The 22660-nt window shown below is 49.7% G+C and overlaps 9 protein-coding genes and 1 non-coding gene across 10 annotated transcripts; 4 read left to right on the forward strand and 6 right to left on the reverse strand.

The window, feature by feature from the left end:
* Positions 1–2466: 2466 nt before the first annotated feature.
* Positions 2467–3354, reverse strand: M406DRAFT_71040 (uncharacterized protein; the record flags this gene model as incomplete). The annotated part of the gene is made up of 1 exon (XM_040925393.1): positions 2467–3354. A coding segment is annotated over one exon (888 nt), but the record flags the coding sequence as incomplete, so codon positions are not given.
* A 2231-nt stretch (positions 3355–5585) lies between these two features.
* M406DRAFT_330759 (acid protease) lies at positions 5586–7636 on the forward strand (the record flags this gene model as incomplete). The annotated part of the gene is made up of 2 exons (XM_040920557.1): positions 5586–5934; positions 6045–7636. The coding sequence occupies 2 exons, from the start codon at positions 5586–5588 to the stop codon at positions 7634–7636; spliced, it is 1941 nt and encodes a 646-aa protein (XP_040775379.1).
* Positions 7637–9032: 1396 nt separating this feature from the next.
* On the forward strand, positions 9033–9410 carry M406DRAFT_71038 (uncharacterized protein; the record flags this gene model as incomplete). The annotated part of the gene is made up of 1 exon (XM_040925392.1): positions 9033–9410. The coding sequence occupies one exon, from the start codon at positions 9033–9035 to the stop codon at positions 9408–9410; it is 378 nt and encodes a 125-aa protein (XP_040775380.1).
* Positions 9411–9819: 409 nt separating this feature from the next.
* M406DRAFT_356542 (NAD(P)-binding protein) lies at positions 9820–10813 on the reverse strand. The gene is made up of 2 exons (XM_040923473.1): positions 10493–10813; positions 9820–10399 (listed from the first exon to the last, which is right to left on the reverse strand). The coding sequence occupies exons 1-2, from the start codon at positions 10775–10777 to the stop codon at positions 9896–9898; spliced, it is 789 nt and encodes a 262-aa protein (XP_040775381.1). The 5' UTR covers positions 10778–10813; the 3' UTR covers positions 9820–9895.
* A 1216-nt stretch (positions 10814–12029) lies between these two features.
* Positions 12030–14043, reverse strand: M406DRAFT_71036 (uncharacterized protein; the record flags this gene model as incomplete). Its single annotated transcript, XM_040925391.1, has 2 exons — positions 12030–13398; positions 13448–14043. 2 exons carry the CDS (start codon positions 14041–14043, stop codon positions 12030–12032), a joined length of 1965 nt encoding a protein of 654 aa, XP_040775382.1.
* A 1540-nt stretch (positions 14044–15583) lies between these two features.
* On the forward strand, positions 15584–16929 carry M406DRAFT_43341 (uncharacterized protein; the record flags this gene model as incomplete). Its single annotated transcript, XM_040924220.1, has 4 exons — positions 15584–15859; positions 15926–16013; positions 16088–16468; positions 16538–16929. The coding sequence occupies 4 exons, from the start codon at positions 15584–15586 to the stop codon at positions 16927–16929; spliced, it is 1137 nt and encodes a 378-aa protein (XP_040775383.1).
* Positions 16930–17490: 561 nt separating this feature from the next.
* On the reverse strand, positions 17491–18428 carry M406DRAFT_330764 (uncharacterized protein; the record flags this gene model as incomplete). Its single annotated transcript, XM_040920558.1, has 3 exons — positions 17491–17795; positions 17891–17911; positions 17972–18428. The coding sequence occupies 3 exons, from the start codon at positions 18426–18428 to the stop codon at positions 17491–17493; spliced, it is 783 nt and encodes a 260-aa protein (XP_040775384.1).
* Positions 18429–19683: 1255 nt separating this feature from the next.
* On the reverse strand, positions 19684–20662 carry M406DRAFT_356543 (uncharacterized protein). Its single transcript, XM_040923474.1, has one exon. The coding sequence runs from the start codon at positions 20486–20488 to the stop codon at positions 19844–19846; it is 645 nt and encodes a 214-aa protein (XP_040775385.1). The 5' UTR covers positions 20489–20662; the 3' UTR covers positions 19684–19843.
* A 470-nt stretch (positions 20663–21132) lies between these two features.
* On the reverse strand, positions 21133–21233 carry M406DRAFT_t79. The gene has a single exon. It is a non-coding gene; the product is annotated as a tRNA-Ile (tRNA).
* Positions 21234–21988: 755 nt separating this feature from the next.
* On the forward strand, positions 21989–22610 carry M406DRAFT_330766 (uncharacterized protein; the record flags this gene model as incomplete). Its single annotated transcript, XM_040920559.1, has 2 exons — positions 21989–22210; positions 22389–22610. 2 exons carry the CDS (start codon positions 21989–21991, stop codon positions 22608–22610), a joined length of 444 nt encoding a protein of 147 aa, XP_040775386.1.
* Positions 22611–22660: the final 50 nt, after the last annotated feature.

A 22660-nucleotide genomic window follows, 5' to 3' on the forward strand; every position in this document is an offset into this window, starting at 1 on the left:
AAGTCTTAATAAGCAATGCAAGTATTCACTGCTTTTGGAGCTATCAGAGTAGAGAGTAATCTGATACTTAGATTGATAACTAAAGAGCTATGTACTGAATCTATCTAATGGAAATGAATATATTCTTATATATTCAGCTCTTCAGTATAGATATATTAGATAGCAATATATCCAAATTATTCTGCTAGCTCTGAATAGCACATATCCGAAGCTATCCTTCCTGATTAGCTGTACTCATAACCCTAACCCTGGATTATGTAATCAGTGCTTTGTCAGAATGTTGCATCCTTAACACCTGGTCCCTGTTATTCATGACCTGTTCTGTAACCTGCATGTTGAATGAGTCATAACACTTCTCCATATACTCATTCAGAGTATTGTAGCAATGAGGAAAAGCAAGGTAGTGCTAAATGTATTTATTCATCTTGCTCCAGATATTATTCAAAACGCTCTTTCAGTTAAGATTCTTGCAATTAAGAATGCTTATATTGCATGCATATTGGAAGTTCTTCTGGATGAACTTTTGCAGAGCAAACTTATTCTTAGCAATATTTCTTAAGGTTAAGTAGCTTTTGCAGAATTTTTGCATAGTATATATAGGTTTTATAGCGAATTGCTGAGCTAGAAGATTGGTAATAATGCTATATTCTCTTCAATAAAGCTTAATGCACTTAGTATTAATTAACTTATTAGTTTATCAGTAAATAGCAGCATCTTATAATAAGATGCTAAATATATGCAATATCTCATTCTCGATATTAGCATTATTCATGCTGTTTTTGAAAAACTCAAGATAGTTTAGAAAAAACCAAACATTAGTAAAAATGAGATTCTTGCTAACTGTAATTATGCTAATATCTTCGGAGTTGTTGTATTCAGGATTGAAGACTTTAAATTCTTCTTTCTTTATTTTCGTAATATGCTGAATGCTTGATCAGTTAGAGAACAGAGTATCATTGCGCTGGTTATAGGGGTTGCCTGATTCAGATTCTAGAAGCTTGTTAGAAGAACAACAGCTTCTATTACTGCTTCCTTAGTTATCGGAGTTGTTACCCAAATTATTAGGATTACCTTCTTCAGCACTATAGTAGATAGCTCATTGAAAAGCTGCTAAACCTTATGAAGAGCTAGATATAGCAGGGAATAGATTATCATTGCTAGCCTGAAAGCAAATATCTGAAGCAGTAGCTTCAGAGCTAAGCTTAAAGTAATGCATTAGCTGAGCTAGCATATCAGTTTATTTACCAACTTGAGTATTGAGAGCTCCTTGTTTGATAGCTATCGTAGCTTGCTGAGTCTCAAGATGCGCTACAGCCTCCAAGATCTTTCTGATTTCCAGGTTTGCATAGATTGCAGCTATCTTAGCATTATTAGCCTGCATCTTAATATAATGAATATATTCCTTGAAAGCAGAGTTGTTTAAGAAGTTAGCTAGTTCTTTAGAATTCTCATGTTAGAGGGTGCTAGTCTTGCATTGCACAGCAGGGAACTCGAACAGTGCTAAGCTGTTGCTATAATAGTCTTCCGCCTGGAACAGATTGTTCTGACTAGCAGTTTCTTCTTCTCAAGAGGCTATTGCATCTTCACTCATCGAGCATTCATGAAGAAGTTTGGGATCTTTGCCTAGCTGTATTGCTAGACTAGCAGCTAGATCAGCTGTAGTAGCATAGTGGATAGATGGTTGAGTTAGATTCTTTGAGAAACTGCTTATAGTTAGCTCAGCTTGTCTGATTGTCTTGCTAGGATTAAAATCAATAGTAAATCGCTGTTAATCAAGCTAATTAGCAATAAGCAACAGATGGATATGAAGGCTAGGGAATGGTTTAGGCTTCTCAGGCAAGCATACTATAATCAGGATAACTCGTGGCGTCTGCGCGAGGATGTCTATGGTGCTTGCGAGGATCAGAGTATGCTTGCTGATTTCAACTGCCAGGGCTTCCACCAGCGATGGGGTAAAAGGAAAAAACAGCTTAGCTGTAAATGCTTGTGAATGCCCGTGGGCGTGTTTTTGATGGTTTTTTGTAGTGTTTTTGATGAAAACGCCTGTTTGCGAGGTCTCAGGTAAGCGTAACGCATCAGGAAAGTCCGTAGCACAGTCTCAGGTGAGCATGGTGCCAAGAGCTTGTTGTTTTGGTGCCACAATCTTTACGATAGTAGGCTTTTGGTGTTTTTGGGTTGCCAAGGCCGCTGATTTCCCAGATGGGCGTATCAGCGCAGTGGCTTCGTGGGGTGAATCCTCAATGCAGTGTATGATCGTAGCTACCACTTGTAGAAGGCACTCTAGGGACTGTACAAATGGTAGAAGGGAAGATGATTCTTCAATTAATCTATCTCAAGGCACGCTTGCCAATTGCCTTCTATATAGAAGGCAATTAGCACTAGTCCCAACTGAGCTAGCGTACCTGGCGACTCACTGCCTTTCCATTGAATGGCCCAGGCCAGTGAGTCAGGGTGGCCACCCAGGCCTCATTCACCTAAGGCCCCTATGGCCACTGCCACACCCAACGCTTCCACACGAAGGTTCGCCCCGCAGAAGAGCGCACAGAAGGCCTCTCCGTCGAGGCGTGGTGTGATATTGATTACCGACGATGAGGCTTCTATCACATTCCTGGCAAGCTGTGATACACTGAGGGTGCTGCTGTTTCCGTTGGCGGCCTCACTATTATTATTGTTATCATCAATATTAATATGACCACCGTATCCTGCAGCCGCAGCTATGCTCTTGATAGAGGCTAAGAACCGCCGAACAACGGGAGGCGGGACGACGGCGATTTCTCTGAACAAGATGCCATCCTCGACAAGTTTTTCGATCCTCGCGATATGCTTGAAGTGAGACAGAATCTCTTCCGTGGCATTGAGTTGTTCCCTGGAGGCCTCTGCGTCCCGATTGGTAATGCCTGGCACGACAGCCTGTGGCGGGCACCCATGAAAGTCAATTGTCAAGAAAGGCAGCGTGTGGATCCTCAAGGCTCTCTCTGGCGCGCCAGTGCCGGCGAGAATACCTCCAAGACGAGATCTCACAGGGCCTGCGGGCTCATGTCCGTGCCCGCCCCCAGACTTCCCAGAAGGGGTCGGACTAAATGGAACGGCACGCCTGGAGTGTGTATTGTTGCCTCGTGGCTTCGAGAGAGGCGCAGGGTGGTACCAGCAGCGGGATTCGAGCTTTCGGCGGCGACAGGCCATACATACTGGCTGCTCGTGTCCACACTTCTGCTTCCTTTTGCGGCAAGGCTCACAGGATGCCTCTGAGCCGTTACGGCGGCGCTCGGTGGTCGACATCCCCCCAGGACCAAAATCACTCCACAATTTGGCGGCGTGTGAGTACTTTGACCTGGTGCGGCTTGTGTTGTAGTGCTAAGTGGCCAAATACAGACGGATTTCGGGTCAATCTGACACGATTTGGAGAGGCTTTTAGATCTGAACAAGGCAAAACATCGATAGGAAGACGACGACGTGCACAAGACATCATCATACTTGCTTGCGCGGCGTAAGCGGACTACTTTACTCCGTGGTCGGACTAAATCTGGGTCCCGCAGATTCACTAGTTGCTGGTCCGGATTGGCTGGTTTAGTCCGAGGATGGCCGCCTTCTGAAGTGCTAACCATCTTTATGATCCCTTTGTTAGTCCGCCTCGCACTGCTTGTCGAGGTTCTCGATCAACGGTCGTAAGTACTCCGACTCAACCATAAACCCTACCATGGTGAAGTAATGCCATTGAGCCTTTCAAACAATAGCTATCGCCTCCCTCCTCTATTTAAGTCATCACTCCCACCCTACTCGTAGCTGCTGCCTGTGCCTGGACAACCACGGTATCAAACCATTTCTAGTTTCCATCTACTACTGTGCTTTCCCCTTCTTCTGCAGACAAGAAGTTTGAGACTTGCAAACATGTCTCCCCCTGTGTCATCATCAGAAACGGGTGCAGTGCAACCAGCGCAAGCTGGGCTGCCCTATTCTAACCCCAAAGACTATTCTCGCAGTCATAGCTCCCTTCGTCGAGTTTTGTCAGCTATCGGAAGAGAGGTGAGGTCCACCTTCTGACATCCCGTCAAGTGTCAATTTATTATCCAAGACCTGACAAGAACTTAGGACTACAAAATGACAATACCTAATGAGGCAACCTCTCATAACAAAAAGGAAAGGGAGTGCAGGCCTGTCAAGCCAAGAAAGGCTACCCCGGGAATAGAAATCAGGGCTCTAGTGATGCATATGGCGATGAAGTAGGGAACAAAGCCATCGATTCTCGTAGGTGCAAAAATCACCCAAATCAATTACTCTGGGATATATCCATTAGGGGTCTTCTAACAATGATCATGGCTACAGACTCGCAATACTATTATCTAGTAGCTGTCTGGAAAACAGTGGAGTCTCTTCGCAAGCGCTCGTCATGATGATATAGACTACCACCCTTTCTTTTAACATGGGAGGACCCAGCCTGGCTCTCACTCTCTTTTAGTAAGCCAATGCAGGGGCCGGGGAGGGGCGTTCTGGATAGGAGAATCACACAAGTCTTCGATTTTCAATCACAGCACCGCAGCTCTGCGAATGTGTCCTGTGTGCATGGAATGAGGTCAGGACTCAAATCGACTGAAATAGAATATATATACCGATCCATATGCCGAGCTCTTTTTCAGAGAAAATCAACAGAGTGGTATTTTGGCAGGTATGCACACCAATTTCTAAACCATCTATCTTGTGACCGTTGTTGACCTTGTAGGACGATATCAGGTCGCTACGAGAACAAGACCAGAGACTTGGCATCGTACCATTATGGTTATGAGTCAATCATGCTGTAAGACAGAGTCGCATCGGCTTGTCCAGAAAGAGGCCAAAAGTTCACTTCTCCCCACGCCCGAGTACCGCCGCAATCCTTCCTACGAGGTATCATTTTGCAGGGTCATATTGCCCAGGCTCGCTTTCTCTCTTTTCTAGTCTGGCCCGTTGCAGCCAGCACTGCTACTATGGTACGGTCAACCGCCGAGGCTGGCACTCGTCCTCCCGAGTTCCGCTCCTCGTGTCATGTAGCGGTTGCCTGTGCTAGCGGCCCCCAAAGAGCGCTCTAGTCGCACTCGCTCGCTCTGTACTGTGAATAGAGTCAGGGGGGCCCTGGGACTCCCACGTTAGCCTTGGAGCCGCACAGATTACCAGGTGCCAGCTAGGCTTATTCATCTCGCTAGAGGGTGTTTGAGCCTATTATCATCAAGCTTAAAAGATTAAATCCTTGGCATGCGGCCGTAAGAGGAATGGCCCAAGGCGCATAACATCCAAGGAAGGCCACCAAGCCACCGGGTGCGACCAGGTTCACGATCCCGGATGACCCTCTTTTGGGGGAAAAAATAAGCAAGACAGAAAAAAATCCTCGAAATTGGAAGGACCCCTTTTACCTGTCTGTCACTATCTTCGTAGTCAATAGTTCAAAAAGGATAAGATGACGGAACTTGACTTTATTTCTCTGGCAGTTTCTGCCCCTCTGATTTTCGCGATCCGGTTTGCACAGTAATAACGTCTTTCTTAATTATTTGTTCGTCGCCGGGTTTTTGCTTCTTCTCAGTATTGACTGGGGTTTTGTTCTCCAATTCCTCGCTATGAGGACGTCCGTTCGTTTAGCGCTCATCTGCGCCTCTCTTCATTTTGCGAATGCTGCTGTTCACTTCCCTTTTTCTAAGCAGAAGATCGGTGGGATCAGGAGTGCCGCTGGCTCCAAACCTCGATCGGTCAGCTCGAGCCTCTCGTATCACGACTCGACTTATGTCGTGAATGTGACTGTGGGCACCCCTGGCCAACCTGTTTCACTGCAGCTCTCGCCATCTGCCTCGGACACATGGGTCATCGACGAGCGCTCGGGATATTGCACGTATTCGGAGTATGTGAGCACTGGGGAGGGAGAAGATGATTATGACTATGTCACCGTCAACAATTGCTTATGGGGCACTTGTAAGTCGACTTCTTTGGTTATTGCTCTTTGAAGAAAATTCTGTCTCACGACGCATCATGTTGTCACATTCATGTCAATGTAATCAATAAGCTGACTAGCCCCGAACAAGTCTCCCCTGGCAACTCAAGTACCTACACCCTCATCGACACAGGTGACGACGACGACTATTATTATGACGATGGTTCCTTCTCCGGAAGTACCAATGAAGGCTCCTATGCAGAGGGCGAATACATCAGCGATGTCCTCACCGTTGGTGGGATGAGCGTGTCTAACTTGACCATGGGGCTGGTGAACTATACCTATGGCGGCATGTTCACATCGACATATATCGGCGTCCTCGGCATCGGTTACAATGACAGCTCGTACGACAACCTCCCCAACCGCCTCCAGGAAGAAGGCCTCATCAACAGCACCGCGTACTCGATCTGGGTGGACGACGAGACCGCGAGCTCGGGGAACCTGCTCTTTGGAGCCATCGATACGACCAAGTTCGATGGCAACCTGACGCGGCTGCAGTCGGAATACTCGTATTACATGATGATGATCCAGGTCATCGGCATCAACGGGTCGACAAGCACCAGCGGCGGCCCGATCGCGATCACAGACGATCAGGACGACGACGATTCAGATTCGTCAGGAACTTACTACAGTGACGAATATCTGTTCACAGCCATCTACAGCCCGCCAGATACCGTCTCGACCCTTCCCACCACCATTGCCACGCAGATCTGGTCCATGTCTGGAGCTTATTTCCACTCGGTGCTCGAGATGGCCGTCATCTCGTGCGATGCCTCGAGCGACACCACGACCAACTTTACCCTGCAGCTCGGCGGCGAGGGAAGTCTGGGTCCCATCATCACCACATACATGTCCGATCTCGTGATTCCCGAGACCGACGTGAATGTTACAGCGTTAATAGCCGAGTACACCTATTACGACGAGGATGAGGACGAAACCGACACGACCAACTTGTGCCTCTTTGGCGTGCAAAACTACACCGCCTCGTCCTACACCCTGGGCAGCACGTTACTGCGACGCACCTACAGCGTCTTCGACCTCGTCAACAACGAGGTGGCCATCGCACCGGTCAAGTTTGACGCCACCGCAACAAGCAACATCGTCCCGTTCACGAGCTACGGCGCCACCGTGCCATCGTCGACGCTTTTCTGCTCCTACTCCGAGTGTTATGCCGATTCGGGCAGCGGCACGGGTACTACCTATGGCCCGGGGTCTGAGGATGGAAGCAGTAACGAAACAGCAGGCCTCTCGAGTGTGCTGCCGTTCGGTGCCCTGATCGGTATGAGCATCGGCATCGCCGCTGCTTGTCTTGCCCTGGGACTTGCCATCTTCTTCATCTGGAGACACCGCAGCAACAAGAAGATGGCTGCCAAGAATGACGCCGAGTCGGGGGCTAACAGCGGCGAGGCTACTGTCTTCATGTCGCCCGCCCACGCTGCTCCTGCAGCCGCTCCTGAGATGGCACAAGCCCCTCAAGCAGCAGCAGCAGCTCCCACTGTGGACAAGGGGAAGGCTCCAGAGCAGGCTGCGCCTTTACCGCCTGTTTCTGAGGAAGGACGAACGACGGCGGAGGCGGCCGGTGAAGGCGCAGAGGAACATGAGGCGTCACGGGCTGCTGAGACCTCGGCACCTGCGCCTCATGTCGCGGACCCGGGTGAATCGTCCTCAAGTCGTCTTGACTAGACAAAAAGAAGACCCTTAATTATTAATACACTGGTGATGAAGCCACGAATAGCCATAGAGGATGGGCGAGTTTAGATCTGGAACAGCATAGCGTTGACTTACAATGAAAGATACCCTTCAGAGTTCCTTCAACCTCTTCCCATGTTGTTCTTCTGAAGGAACTGCTTCTACGGAACCGATTCCGCATAGGCAATAATTCCATGCATGATTCTTGATGGTGTCCTTGCTACATAGTAAGCGTCCCAGTCGGAGGATATGGCCAAGCCATAAAATCCAGTGGCTTTCAACCTTGAGAGAAGGGCCAAAGTCTTGTGTTCCATGCCGGTTAGACTCTAGTGAGCTCACTCTCTTGAATACTACTAGACGACCTCTTCGGCGTTACTTTCAGGACCCTGAGTCTACATAAGACCAATCATAAACCCCCCGATCGAACAATTGAACGAAGCTAAATTAACACAGTTTCCAATCCTGCTGTCGCATGATATAGACGTCTTACTCTGGTTTCCATTATCTGCAAGCCACAAATGAATGGATAAGTAATCCAAGTCTTGGCATCAATGGTCATCAAGACGTTCGTGCCTCGATTGCTTGTTCATCTATCGGCAGCTAAATAGTAGACGGTTATGGCTCGAGGCGTTCGTCCTGCTGTCTTGCGAGCAAGGCTTTTACCCATCTGCCTTGGCATGCGTGTAAGAAAAGCAATGTGTAATCTCAGCCTTGGCATCCTAACCAACACATGCAGCATCATTCTCAGTTCTTTCTCTCGCTATTGGTCTCAGGCGAACGAGGTCCTTCCCCATGATGAAGCCGCCTGGCTCCACCCAGCTGATGCTCATTGCAGTCACTTCATCCAGTCCCTGTCATCGATCACAAATGGTATTTTCAGTTCTAGCCCGTGTTCGCAGCGTAGAGACCTTTGGTAGACTTCATTTAGCTTGACAGCACGCTGTCTCGAAGCGGTGAAGGTCTCACGGTGTGTCTAGTCTCCTTGTGGATGGTGATCACTCATCGCCGTGATACTGTGGCTTGGTCCTAGTCGAGCTCATCAGCAAAACTAAAGAAGAGAAGACCTTGGAGGGGAACAAGTCGAGCTGTGGCTCTCTGGTCCTCTCTCGAAACGACTGTCACGATGGTAGAGACAAGAGTCAGCGCCCTTTTCCCCTGATGGCGGGGTCACGAAACCTGTCGGCGACATGGTGAGCCCCATGGGTGTCCATCGAAAGGAGAGGAAATTCGAGGCCGACAGCAAGGTAGCTCTCGAAGATAAAAAGGTTGATATTGCCCACCGTCGAGGTTCCTGATCAAGCTTGTCCATCATCCTCAGATACTCACTTCACTCTTCTCAAAGCCATCCAACTTCAAAGAAACAAGAAGAAACGTTCCCAGCGCCTACAACATGTTCTCTCAGCTCTCCCTTGCCCTACTCTTTGTCGCGGGTGCCGCCCAGGCTTGTGACTCGACCCAGCCCGCCATCAAGGATGCCAACACGGTGACCGTCAAGCTGTACAGTGACGACACGTGCTGCAACGTCCTGCAGACGACAAGCTTGGGCGTACTCGACGAGTGTCACACGGCCAACGGGGCCTTCTACTCGCACAAGATGGCCGTGGGCGCCAACATGTTCGGCAGGGACATCCACTGGGCTGCATACGAGACCACGGACTGCTCGGGTGCCTTCGAGTATGGCTCGCTGACCAACAACGATACCTGCTGGCTGGACGGGCTCGGTTCCACCGCGGCGCTGCACAGCTTCAAGATTACCGTGCTAGACTAGAGGTGCGTCAGCGGAAGGTGGATGATGGGTGTCTGTCTGATGATCGTTGGGCTAACGGAACGCCCTAGCACGAGCATCTGAGAGGTTTGACGAAAGCCAGTCCGAGGACGCCCGTGGCGGTGGGCATCGACAGGCCTCTCCAGGATGCACCACTCCGACCTCAAGTCAAGCCTGATGTGATTCTAAATGAGGACTACTGGGGGAGAGACGGGGTTGCAGAGCCAGCAGGATTTCTTATGTTGATGGCGGCTTCCTCCTTCGGCCCCAGGCTGTTTTCAACAAATGAGCCGGCGGTCGTAAGGAATGGAAAACCAACCTTTAGGGACCTAGATAGTCACAAAGAAATTTGTTTGTCAAGCAGAGCGAGCGGCCGTGTGTTTTAGGCGCAACACCATGAAGCCGGCGATGTCCGAGACAGCAATAAATTATCGTGGGGCTTGTTGAACATCCAAGAGTCGTCAAGCGCCCTAAATCCTTGCCAAAAGTCACGCCTTGTATATGTCCTCTCCCTCACAACAGTCCACCCCCTCTGTAGCAATCTTCTTGACCGCCGCTTCAACCTCCTCTTCGCCGTCCAGCATATCTACCCAGCAGTTCTTGATAGACGGCACCTCGAGCAGGCTCGCAGCGACCTGAGCAACACTCTCCCTGCTGCTCGGACCCCTGCTGGTCTTGGTCTTGCCCAGCTCAACCCCGCCCGCCGGCTCGGTTGTCAGTGTGCCGGGCCGCAGGTTGATACCGACGAAATCGCTGCCCCTCTTGGCGGACTCCTGGTACAGGACCTCGTCGGCGGCGATCTTGGCCTTGTAGTAGTCGGGCAGGATCTTGTTATTGACCTCAAGAGCGTTGGCCCAAGCGGCATCGTCCCACCAGCTGGGCTTGTTGCGGCGCGAGGCGAGGTACGAGACCATGAGGAAACGGGTGATGGACGGGGAGGCCGCCGAGGCGCGGATGAAGTGGATGGCGGCATCACGGTCGATAGCGTAGGTCTGTAAGTGCGCGAAGGGATAGTCAGTGACTGTGCATGTTTTGACAGAGTGTTGTGGTCTAATCAAAGTTAGGGGGACCGAGTAAATACAGACCCTCTCCGCGCCTCCCCGGCCTCCTGCACCAGCACTCCACACAACATAGTCAGGCTTCACCTCATCCAGGATGCTCTTGGCCTGGGGTTCAGACTTGACCTCCTCAATGCTGCGGACAAGTACATTAAGCTTGCCCTGCAGGCTTTCGCCTAGCTTCTTGATGGTGGGGACCTGCTCCTCCGTTCGGATGATGCTTGTGACAGTCCATGACTTCTTGAGGAGGATAGGTGTGAGGAGTTGGCTGATCTTGCCATGGCCGCCGAGAATAAGTACGTGTTTGCTCATGTTTGCTGGTGATGCTGAATGGATTGCGAGCTGTGATGTGGTAAGGTTTGAAGAGGCGGGGTTGTTGAGATCTGATTGACAGTGTGGAGGAGGAGGGGACGGCTCTACTATGTAAGTACCTAGTTCATGGTGGCATATGCCCATTTGCTGCTTCGCGCCAGAGTGACAGCGGTGGCATCACGACACTGGTTTTTTGAATACCAATTGACATCAATTTGCCCCTTCACTACAACCTGACCTTCTTTTAAACATTGATGCTACAGTTGTCGATCAATCCAGAGCTGTGGTGTGTACAGCCTGTGGGCAGCCATACTCAAGCAGGTATGACGCCATCAGCAAGCTACCCTAGAGCGCAAGGTTCCTGTACACTTAACACTCAATCTGTACGAGACAAGCTTTCAGTAGCACTTGAGACTGAAATTGGGCTGTTCCTCAGGCTGCCCGACAGCAAAGGGAGTGCATTCAGCAGAGTCATGTCCTAGCAATGGCAAGATCTGGACTTGGTAGGGTAAGAGGAAATGGTTTCTTCTTCATGTCAACGCCTAAAGCGATGAGCATAATGAAAAAAAGGAAAAAAGACAGCTGAAGCTGAGTTATGGCAGCAAAAATTGCGCCCAGGTCGGCCCCGAAGGACAAACCAGACTGGTCAGCTCCACGTTGTGCAATGCAGGCTTTCCAACCTAGTCACAGTAATTCTTGAGCTACTGCGACTCAGACAAGGTAAGTATGAAGAAAGGAAAAGAGAAGAAACGATCAAAGTTGGGGGGGGGGGGGCGGAACGCAGGTTTATATATCCTGAGCTGCATGTGCACGGACCATGTACTCTCACCAGTGACCGCCTACTGAATATGGTCTAGTGGTGAGCTCTGCTCCAGAAATAGTGAGTCAAAGGGAAGGTGCAGGTTGGGTTTCTGTGACACTATCAACTACCCTGTCTGCCTGTCTGCCTGTCTGCCTGGTGCTGGTCAGTAGTGATGGGACGCAGCAAAGCTGATTGATTATTGACAAGGAGGCAGGGAGGGTGAACACCCATTTCTTCCTGACGTCAGCAATGATCCTAGCTCTCAGTTGCTGGACCTTGTTGGGGCCTGCTCGGGAGACTGTGCTCCTATGGCCAGTCTCATTTCTTCTGTTCTCACAGTTTTGCCTGGTGTGGTCGCTGTCCCTTCCTCTATCACCCCCATGTTCTGCTGTCACTGCAAAGTTATCATGACTGCAGGTTAAGGACCCTCTGACCGAGCACTCTGGCTTCTCAAAGTGCGCCACGACGAGACCACCAACGTTGAGCTGGTCCCGGACGGCCCAGCTTCACGGTCGGGTGAGTGAAGCAGGAGACACCAATCACCAGACATAGCACGACCACGACATACAGCCAGTCCAGGCAGAGGAGCAGATATAATGGGACCAACGGTACCCTTGTCACGCTGACTGCGTTATTACGGCCCTGCTCCAGGATGTTGGTCTGGGGGACGAATACTCCGAGAGACGTCGACAGTGCGTAGGATGAGAAAGCCCGGGCCCAGTGATTAGCCAAGTCCGTAGCGTTGTGGGCAGAGTACGCAGCGTCCCAGGCAGCGGACTGCAGATTCGTCTTAGCAGTATTCAGACCTGAAGAAAGACTGGCCCAGGCATATGGCGCGGAGAAAAAAGCACCCCATTCTGGAGCAGCTGGCTCGGCTCGAAAGTTATGCAGTGTCCCGTTGACCCAGGTATAATCAATGTCATAGATGGTGGCACTGCAATTCAAGAGCCACATCGCAACCGAGGCACCCGCAGCGAAGACCTCCGTCTTGTCGTTGCTTGACTTTCCCCCTCTTGTTTTGAATGTGGTGTTTAGGTCGTCCCACGCAGGAAAGCCTTGGGCCCATGTCCCAAAGTAGATCGGGTTCTGCTGCAGGAGGGCACTGACTTGCCCGTCAGTGCTGGTGTGGTCTTTGCCAGTCATGTTCGTGAAACCTGCACCGCGGGAGAGCTGAGCATCAGCAGCAAAGCCAATGCCCGTGGTACAGTCTCCCTGTCCAGATTTGCTCCCGCCGGTAGGCCATGTACCAGCCTGGCACATGGTGAAATCGCCCTCGAAGCCACCGGGGCACTTGAAAGCGGTACCGTTATTTTCCTCGCCCTTGTAGCATTTAGTCGTGATGATCTCACATTGCGTTGCTATGCCCATGGACCATGCCTCGAAGTCCTCATTGGTGCTGCTCCGGTCGTCACCGATGAAATAGACCGGGTATTGCATAGACGGACTGTGTGAGATTGACTCGGTCGCCGGCCCCGTACGGTACAGAATAGCATGTTCTGATTGTAGCTCGGACGGTAGACCTGATTGCGCGGTTCTCCTTGTTTGGCCACCGGTGAGGAACATGTTGCTAGGATATGGAACAGGTATCTCGATGTTACATGGCCAGGCGAAGCTCTGCAGGTTGCTTCCTTGAGAAGCTGGAATCATAGGTCCTTGAGCGCAGGCCGAAGAGCTTCCGTTGCTTCGATCGATCTGACGACCGAAAGAGTGATATGTGTCTCCAGAGACCTGATAAAGCTGGGTAACAGTCGCAGTTTGAACACTCAAGCCGAACCACGTATTGACGAGAGCAATCAGAAGGCTTTGTGAGCTGTCAGTACTGTTTGACTTTGAAATGGTGGAAATCACGTTCTCATTGCCACACTCACCCTAGGATCGTGATTAGTGCCAGAGCGGTGAACATAGCTGGCCCTGGGGTTACTAGTTTCTCTTGATTCTTCAATTTGTAGTATGCAGCACCATTCTTTAAAGATCCGAATTCGTGATTCCCTGGCAGTTTATCAAGTGTTGTCTGTTGTTCTGGTACTGGTGAATTGTTGGGATTGCTATGCTGAAATCTCATTTTCGTAAACCGAGGAATGAAAAGTACAGTCATAGCTATAATGAAGCTTGACAAGTATGGAACAATGTATCCGATCCAACTTGCGATCGTAGTAAGGCTTGTAGGTGGGTAGTCGACATAGTATGCTGCATCGTCCCCAACTCGCTCAATATCGTTGAAGTCAGTTGTGATATCATTGTGTGGCCCTAACTTCCAGAATGCAACGCGAAATTCTGGCATTCCAGGATCCGGAACGATCTGGTAATGGGCGATGATACCAATCAGGACCGCAGAAACCACGATCATGGGGATGCATAGCAATGAAACGCCGCAGAATATAGGCCAGACACCCGCCACATGATCTCGGTTGGGCTGTTTGGCATGACTCTTCAAGGCTGTGAGATCATCGTCGGCTACAGTCATGACAGACTCCGTCTTCACTTTCTCCGGTCGCAAGGGAGGCTCCATGCACGATGTATCACACACGTTGTGTTCCCTGTGATGCTGAGGGAAAGGTAAATTTACTGCCGTTCAAAAGCACCGCTCAGGACAAGGCGCTCGGTGCGGGGTTGTGACAATATTTTGCAGGCAGATGGAGAAAATCCCTGGACAATGCCGACATCCATAAGTGAGCCATGCCCCAACTTTATATAGAAATCGTCGAAAACGGCCGCGAGGTGAGGTGCAATGTTGGATGCTAGCCTCATCCGATCTTTCGGCACAGTGAGCCTTGGTAGGGCTACGACGGAAGCGGCCCGTCCCCTGCGATAAGCAATACAACAATAACCTGAGGTGTTTCTATAGTTTTTCATGATGCAGTCTAGGTATAGGATGGATGATTACAGAGTAGATAATCACTCATTTGCCACACGGCAATTTTTGTCGCCATTTGCACGTAGGACGAAGCTATCATAGAACCCGAAAATGTCTGATTTGCCCTTGAATAGTGGCACCAAGAGGTCTTTACTATTTTTCTTTCGCGCTAATTGTACAATCCCAAATACGGTTGCCATCGATTTGGTGTTGGAACTAGCTGAGACAAAGACTCATTCGAACAAATTCAATGATTTGTTTGCTATACTAGCGGTGATGTTGAATTTGGTTTGCAGAGTTGGTGTCATCTGGACTGAACACCTCACGTTTCAGTGGGGAGTGTTTATTGTCTACAATTTGATGATTGATAGTATTTTATTCCGAAATCAGATGCCAATCCGATACTCTTCTAGAGTACAAGTCGATGCAGCATTCATACAGCAATCAACATATATTACGCACGGGCAAAGCGTGTAATTAGGTGACTTTTTCGGATCTGAAAGGGTAAGGAGGAAGTCCGTGCTGCATAATTAAAGCATCAATCTCATGACTGGTAGGGTGCGAAATAACCAGGTTGACACTTGTCTCAATGACAACCAACAGTCAAATCATTACTTGACCGATGCTCTAATTCTTGCCTCCTTAGAGACTTTGACTTACCAATAATATTCTTCCCTTCCGTTGCTGCCAGAACTGGTGTGGAACAGTTAACTAATCACTGAACGAAGCCATATTCTCAGGTCCTTGCCAAGTAACCAGGGGAGACGTCGCATCGGGCCGCACTTTTAACCTTTGAGCATCTTCAGGGATGCAGATCCGCATCTTAGGGGGGTCGCCTGCCTCTGCTGTACGCAGTAACGTAGCTATCTGTGCCTCGGGCCCACAAGTAAGACGAAACGCAATTTTTTAGTAGCGCCTGTCATCCGTCATCCGACACGTATCAAGAGACGCGCTTCAAAGCCCCTTTTCTGACGCTCACTTGGCCTGATTGATAATTCCCCAGATTCGACCATTTCACTGACGGCCCACGCGTGCGATATTCGTGTGCGAGAGGTGAAACCAGGGAATTGAGGTCTCGCAATCCCGTTCGGGCCTTTTTTTTCTTCTTCAGAAGTTATTCAACTTTGTGGCACGTGCCAAAACTGGCAACATGCCTCACAAGAAAAGCGACGACTATGTCCTTGCCATGCCGGAGGGAGGAGACCATGAGATGGACGATCTGGATGATATCCAGAAGCCACAGTCGCCTTATTCTCCCCCGTCGCGACAGAATGCTCAATCGGCTAGCCCATTGTCGGCACTCGCGAACAATCCGACCGCGTCTATTCTGGGTTACTGTTTGGCGTCCATCTCGATGACTGTTGTCAACAAGTTCGTTGTATCAGGCTCAGATTGGAATCTCATGTTCCTTTACCTGGCAATCCAAGTAAGCTGTACCCCCTCAAACCCGTCTTTCTGGTGATAGAAGAGGCTAACATCGTACAACTAATAGTCTGTGGTTTGCATACTTGCAATTCTTGTCTGCCAGCAGCTGGGCTTCCTCAGCCTTGAGAAGTTCAATGTGGATAATGCAAAGCAATGTGAGTCTCGCCTTGTACCTCACCGTGGAAGTGAAGAACTATGCAGAGCAGCAATCTTGGCTAACAGTGGTCAGGGTCTCCAATCGCCGTTCTCCTCGTGGCCCAGATTTATACTGGCGGAAAGGCGTTGCAGTTTCTCTCGGTGCCCGTGTTCACCATATTCAAGAATCTGACAATCATCGTCATCGCTTACGGAGAAGTCCTACTGTCCGGCGGTCGGGTTACGCCTCTTGTCCTGCTGTCCTTCGGCCTCATGGTGTTTAGCTCGGTGGTAGCGGCTTGGGCGGATATCCAGGCCACACTCGGCGCGGACAGCCACCCAAGCGAGACCGATGCGGCTCTGAAGACGCTCAACGCGGGTTATGCGTGGATGTTCGCAAACGTCTTCTGTGCGGCTGCGTATGTTTTGGGCAAGGGCAGAGTGATGAAGAAGCTGCAGACGCGAGACTGGGATGGTATGTCGCCGCCCATCAAAAGACCCAGGTCTTGGTGAATGCTCACTGACAATGTCTTTCCACGTTTAGCCACATACTACAGCAACCTCCTCAGCATTCCGGTTCTGGTGCTCGGCTCCCTCCTGACAGAGGATTGGTCTGCGGCGAACTTTGCCCGCAATTTCCCAGAAGATACGCGACGCAGCCTCATCATCGGCATGATCTACTCTGGCGCCGGCGCCATCTTCATCTCGTACGCCTCGACTTGGTGTCAGCGCGTCACCTCCTCGACGACGTACTCAATGGTGGGCGCATTGAACAAGCTCCCGATTGCCATCAGCGGTCTCGTGTTCTTTGATGCACCCATTACCTTTGGTAGCGTGTCGGCTATCTTCTTTGGCTTTGTAAGCGGTATTGTGTATGCGTGGGCCAAGATTCGCGAGAAGGAGAAGGCAAAAATGTCTCTCCCGACGAGGCGGTGATTATAGAGCTAGCGTCACGTTTTGTGCGTGCCAAATGCTATCCACTTCACCCATGTCCAGAGATTGGAGGTCTCATTTGCATCTATATTATTTGACCCGAATTCTAAATTAAGCGTTGAAATGGTGCAACACATGCAATATCAGCAACAACTGTTTTGAGACGATGACAGCTAAAAAGGACCCGTCTGGGAGGACAGGGTAGGTATCTCTTTTGACATCTCCTACACCAGTGTAGGCGACGGGCTTCATGTAGACATGCGGGCAATTTGCTCTCGAAAATAACTAACGGGGCCTATTGACATTCGTCTTCGAGGCAGCCTGCAACAACCAGTCGGGTTCTGGTCCCTCGACGAGCTTGAATGCAGGGTTGAGGACCGACCACGCCACCATTGTAGCCAGAAGACCATCCAAACACTTCATTAGAGCAGGGAGCCCTCCTCTCTTTTTGATCATCTCGAGCGCCGCCCTGCCATGAAGGAACCATCCGTCTATATTCCCCATTATGAACTATACAAGATATCACAGAGTCAGCGCATGCCGGAAGAGTGGGAAGACATTTTGTCAGAGGATACTCACATCATCAGCGCCTACAGAAATGACAAGGGCGATGGTATTGTCGCTAGGACACATGTTTTCTCGTGCTAGCGCCTCGATGGCTTTCTTTAGGCACCGCTCTCTGTAGCGGCAAGCTACAAGATCCCACCTCTCCTCGCTGTTCCCTCTCAGCTCACTCAAGGCATTGCCAGCCTTTAGAAACAAGGTTTCTAGGAGTCCTTCTTGGCTCATGCAATAGGGGATCCATCTCTGTCTTAGGTTTTCGGTGGACACGCTGCTATGCTTGACCGATCGCTGCATTGCGTTCTTATCTGTCTCCATTCGTCAATATAATTCACAGTGAAGGCGGAATATCAGAAGGTTGTCTAGAAATCAACATGTAAAGTATTATTCCGGAACTACTCACAATTCTCTGTATAGATCATGACTGAGTGAAACTGATCAGTCAAAAGTTTTGAAAGGCGTCGCGAGCATGGTGACAACATACAAGTGCTCAACATGTATCTCTCACTCCGGGTAATATCTCTCGCAAACACCTGCCCATTGCTCACCGGGTACTGGAGCAAGGCAGCAGGCATAACCACCCTATCTTTCTCCCCCAGAGGGCGCTTCTCTACTGGATCGGCCTGGGATACGTGCCCGCGCATCTTCGTCACCACCTCTGCTGGGCCCGCACTGTGCCGTTGTGGAAAGTCACTGGGCCGCGGCGGGAGTGACCTGACCCGCAGGTTGTCGATGCGCTTCTGCCGCGCGCGCGCGTGTATGTCCCTCGCGACATGCGAGCGGATCTGGCGAATGCTATCAGGCGTGGGAGCATCTCCTGAGACATTGGAGTTGATGAAGCTATATTGCGTCGTCTGTGGCGGCTTCCTACGTTTCTCTGCAGCAATACTCGGTGTCTGTCGCCTCTTCGCAACAGCATCTTGAGGTTTGTAGAACTCCATATGTGTTCGTACGAGCAGTGTCAGCGACCGATCATTGGGAAGGGTGCATCATCCTAGTGAGGATTACGAGGACAGGGTAATAGATTCTCAGAAGAGAGCGGGTGAGGATTAAAGCGGGTCCACTCAGCTTCAGACATTCCTGTGTCCGTGTTACTGTACAGTAAGGTGACCAGATCAGGTCTGTGCGCTAGTTTCCCCGCCTACTCAGAACTCTCTTCATTAGGCTGGATGTTGTCCCTTAGCCTTACAACTCATGTATCTGCTGCGCAAGCCACAATGTCAATTGTTCTTAACATCTATCTTCTCCTGATCCCTCGGGCACTTCATGAAAATTGCTTGCAAGTTCTCCGTATAAGCTGCGGAAGTCGCTTGATAGTTGTGGCTGGGAAAGACAAATGATTCTTATAATGGTTAAGGATATAATGTCCTGCTCACACTGCAAAACGCGCATTCCTTGTATATTTTATCTTGACTGACACGCCTGATGTTGGAGCAGAAGTCATGAGTTGCTTGCTATGAGGAATGGCAATAAGCTGACTAAAAAATCGATTGAAAAAAATTATATGCTTCCTGTGTTTTACACTCCAAATAGTGTAAAAGGAAGAAATAAAGCAGAGTGGTGCATTTCTCCGTCTTGCACGCTTGCATCCTGTTTTCTGGCTGCTGCTCGCCCGAGTCCCGGATCCCAGGCTCCTCATCAGCACTGCTTGGAGCTGTCCCGCCCGCTGAGACTAGCTTGCTGAACTTACTGTGTGTGTATAATGAGTTTCGAGAAGGATATATGCCCCGCCAAAAATGTACCTGTCAGGGAGGTATTTTGAGGATCCAGGTATGGTGAGTCAGGGCTGCCATCTTCGGAATGCTTAAAACCGATACAAGAACTTTACGTGAAAGATGATGGCAACCATGAAGCCGCGCTTGAATGGCCAATGTAAAGTCGTCGTACACATTCCTAAACCAGTGAGGTCATCCAGGCCGTCAAGGCCAGAGGTTTATCATCAGGGTACTACGTAACTACTGACTCACTGTAGACTAGTGCCACGAGCTGTTGTTATTATGTTAAAAAAAAAACCAAAAAACCACTATTGGTAAAATCCACTGTAGCAGCTGCTGTATTGGGCCATATGTAACCAGGTTAAATAAGAGTTGGAGGGCTGAAAATGCAGCACTATAGTCACCTAATCTTCCCGAGCAAAAAAAACTTTACGTTTGCACCTCATTCACAGGTGTAGCGTAGGTTGCTTTAGGGCAGCTGTTCTCACAATTTATGATTTAAATCTGTATGCCGATATGATCAGCTGACTCCTCTCAGGCGCACGAAAGGGTGAAAGGAAAACGTGAAAACAGAAAAGGGAAGATTTTGGAAATCAAGAACAAAGATGACATCGGCATCGAAATCTCCCAACAAGTCGTTCTCAAGCAAGTCCCGTCAGCTTGTTGGCCATTTCGTCCCAGACAGCCAGAATATCCTCCTTCTCTTTCTCCCAGACCTTCGACCCTTCCTCTGCCAATCCCAAATCCCCTCCAACATAACATTTTCCTCCAAAGTCCCTATCAGGGAATGACATATTCACTGTCTTCTCAACAACTCCCATCTTCAGGCCCTGGCAGACGGTCCTCAACGCCTCGGCTGCCCTACCTCCTCCGTGGCCACCATATGAGACAACCATGGCAGGCTTGCCCTTCCATTCATTGTACAGATAATCCACTGCATTCTTGAGGCTGGCTGGGATCCCCCAGTTGTACTGCGGCGTGACAAAGACGAAGGCGTGGTAGGAAGAGACGCATGCTGACCAGGCACGCGTGTGCTCGTGCGCGTACCCGCTGGGTTCAGTGACGGCCTGTGGGATGACTATCTCATCGAAGAGGGGGAGGTTAAAGTTTTCTATATCGATAATTTCCAGAGATACTGGAGGGGCCTTGGTGCCTTTGCCGGCTTGGGATGAGAGGTGATGACTGATGGTGTCGCGGACGAAGGCTGTGACTTGTGGGCCGACGCGGACAGAGCGCGTGCTGCCGCAAATGATGCCGACCTTGAACGATTTCTTGGTAGAATCCATATTGATTAGATGTTCTTTCTGTACTTTTCTTTCCTTCGGAAGAGACGCAAGCAAATCGGGGTCGAGGGGCTGATGGAGGTCTGAGTGGATGGTTTGTCGTAATTTTCAGTAAGTTGTGAGAGGTAATTAGCGTAGGTTCGTGAAATCGTTTGGAATGTGACTACTCGAGGGATTGAAATAGTATGCTGTCAAGTATCTTGAAAGAAAAAAGAAAAAAAAGCCCCCCTTCGAGCTGTTCCTGACGGTTTGGAAGAGTCATCTTTTTATGTCTTGTTCAGTCCTCGCGAAACCTACTTCATTGAGTAGCGTGGCGGACATAAAGCTTCTTGTGGTGCAAGTCGTAAAATCCGGGCCCGGTGTTAGATTCAATACACTTAAGGATACCAAGGGTCACAGCCAAAAAATAAACGAGCGGACATTATTAGCCGCGGTGGTTGAATCCTGCGACATACTACGAATCAACGCCGCTCAGGAGCGGTGTTTCCGAATAAGTCCGTGTAGCGGAGTACAGCTGCTTACATGAATCTCCGCCCCACCAAGCCCCCGTCTAGGCGCTGTGTAAGTGTCGCCTTACACTGTATTCCGGACACATAAAAGAGACTGCAGACTTTTGACTTGAACCAACAAAAATACAACAGGGTAGATGGTCCCGGAGAGGACCCGACTCGCGACCTTCGCATCACAGATATCTCCTGATTCGAGGAAGTATTAGTACGACGCTCTAACCAGCTGAGCTTACAGGACCAGTGGATGTAGAGAGAAGGAAGTTCTGATGCGCTATTGTAGACATTCCAACCAGACCCGAGATGTGAAGGCAATGGATGCATACGAGGCTGATAGGGAGAGGCACTGACCTGATTTGTAAAATGAAGGCTTATTCATACCTATTTGGAAAACATCTCAGAGGTATACCGTTTTCTAAACATCAGTTAATAAGAGCAGTGCCAAATAATAAATTACAGGTTTGGACAGGTATTCGAGTATTCACTAGCAGTGAGGCTGTTGTTATGATTAGAGTAAAATTAGATTGATAACTAAAGAGCCCATTATGTAAGAATTTCATCCAACGGTAGAGTACGTGTGGTTCTGTATTCAAAGTTCCGTGGCCTCCACGTTGAATGGGTCTTAAAACTACTTGTACGGTGAAGCTCGAGAGATACTTGTGTCCTGAGAAAAGAGAATGTACTTGGCTGGGGTGTTTGGGGATCTTAGAACTGGCTGGCTCAGGTTTCTATTTCGACAGCTCAACATCGACACAGGAACTTTGAGTCCCTGATTGGAAGAGGAGGTGCGTCATGCATAGTGAATAGACCGGCATATTCGACGTCGACACGGATGTCCCGGTCAATACCAAAATAAGCGCAAACCAAATCAAACGCTGCCCAATCTTGTTGACACATCCCTAGCGAATATGTTTGCTGACGTTCAAGATACGGCGTCTGCTTGTGTTATCGCTACTTGACCTCGTTTGTCGACTTCCTGTCTGTCTGTCTGTCTGCCATGGCCGGCATCGGCGGCCTCGCCCTCGAGGGTTTGTCCCATCAACCTTGCTGTAATTTCTTCTACTTGCTCAGTCGGTCTGAATTTGCTCCCAGTGTCGTTCTTCCCAGCGGTGAGGGCTTCATTTGCGACAATGTAATCAATTACAAGGTTGTTCTGGCCTCGGGTGAGACTGTCAATGCAAACGCGAACAGCCACGCCGATCTGTGGACGGCCCTCAAGGTCTGACAGCCTCCTTCACCCTACAGCCATACCCAGTCTCCTTGATAGAGCGCTCAGAGGCGACTGGAGGGGGCAACCAGTTGGGACTGAAGCCATTTGATGGATCCTTGTTTCTCTCCTGTTGCTCACCTACTGGACCAACACGAGCGACAATGATGCTGTCTTGGCCTTTATGAAGGACTGTGTTGAGAAGATGAAGCAGGATGTCGCGTCGCGAGGGCAGCTGGTGCCGTATGTATATATGAACTACGCATGGACCCATCAAGACCCCATCGGCTCTTACGGCGTTGTGAACAAGAAGAAGCTTCAGCAGGCGGGCAAGAAGTATGACCTCAAGGCTTGTTCCAGAAGGCTTGCCCTGGCGGCTTCAAGGTTTTCCCTTGAGATACTGGCTTGGTAGTAATTGACAAGCACCGAAAAATGGTGTCGAGGGCCAACTTGGCATGAATG

This window comes from Cryphonectria parasitica, assembly GCF_011745365.1.
Source record: "Cryphonectria parasitica EP155 unplaced genomic scaffold M406scaffold_5, whole genome shotgun sequence".
Taxonomy (NCBI): domain Eukaryota; kingdom Fungi; phylum Ascomycota; class Sordariomycetes; order Diaporthales; family Cryphonectriaceae; genus Cryphonectria; species Cryphonectria parasitica.

Excerpts from the sequence above, each read along its gene's own strand:
- M406DRAFT_356542 (XM_040923473.1), bottom strand. The coding sequence starts at position 10,777 with ATGAGCAAACACGTACTTATTCTCGGCGGCCATGGCAAGATCAGCCAA. Across the intron at positions 10,400-10,492 it reads GCCGGGGAGGCGCGGAGAGG|ACCTACGCTATCGACCGTGA; the intron begins GTCTGTATTTAC and ends GCGCACTTACAG.
- M406DRAFT_356543 (XM_040923474.1), bottom strand. The coding sequence starts at position 20,488 with ATGGATTCTACCAAGAAATCGTTCAAGGTCGGCATCATTTGCGGCAGC.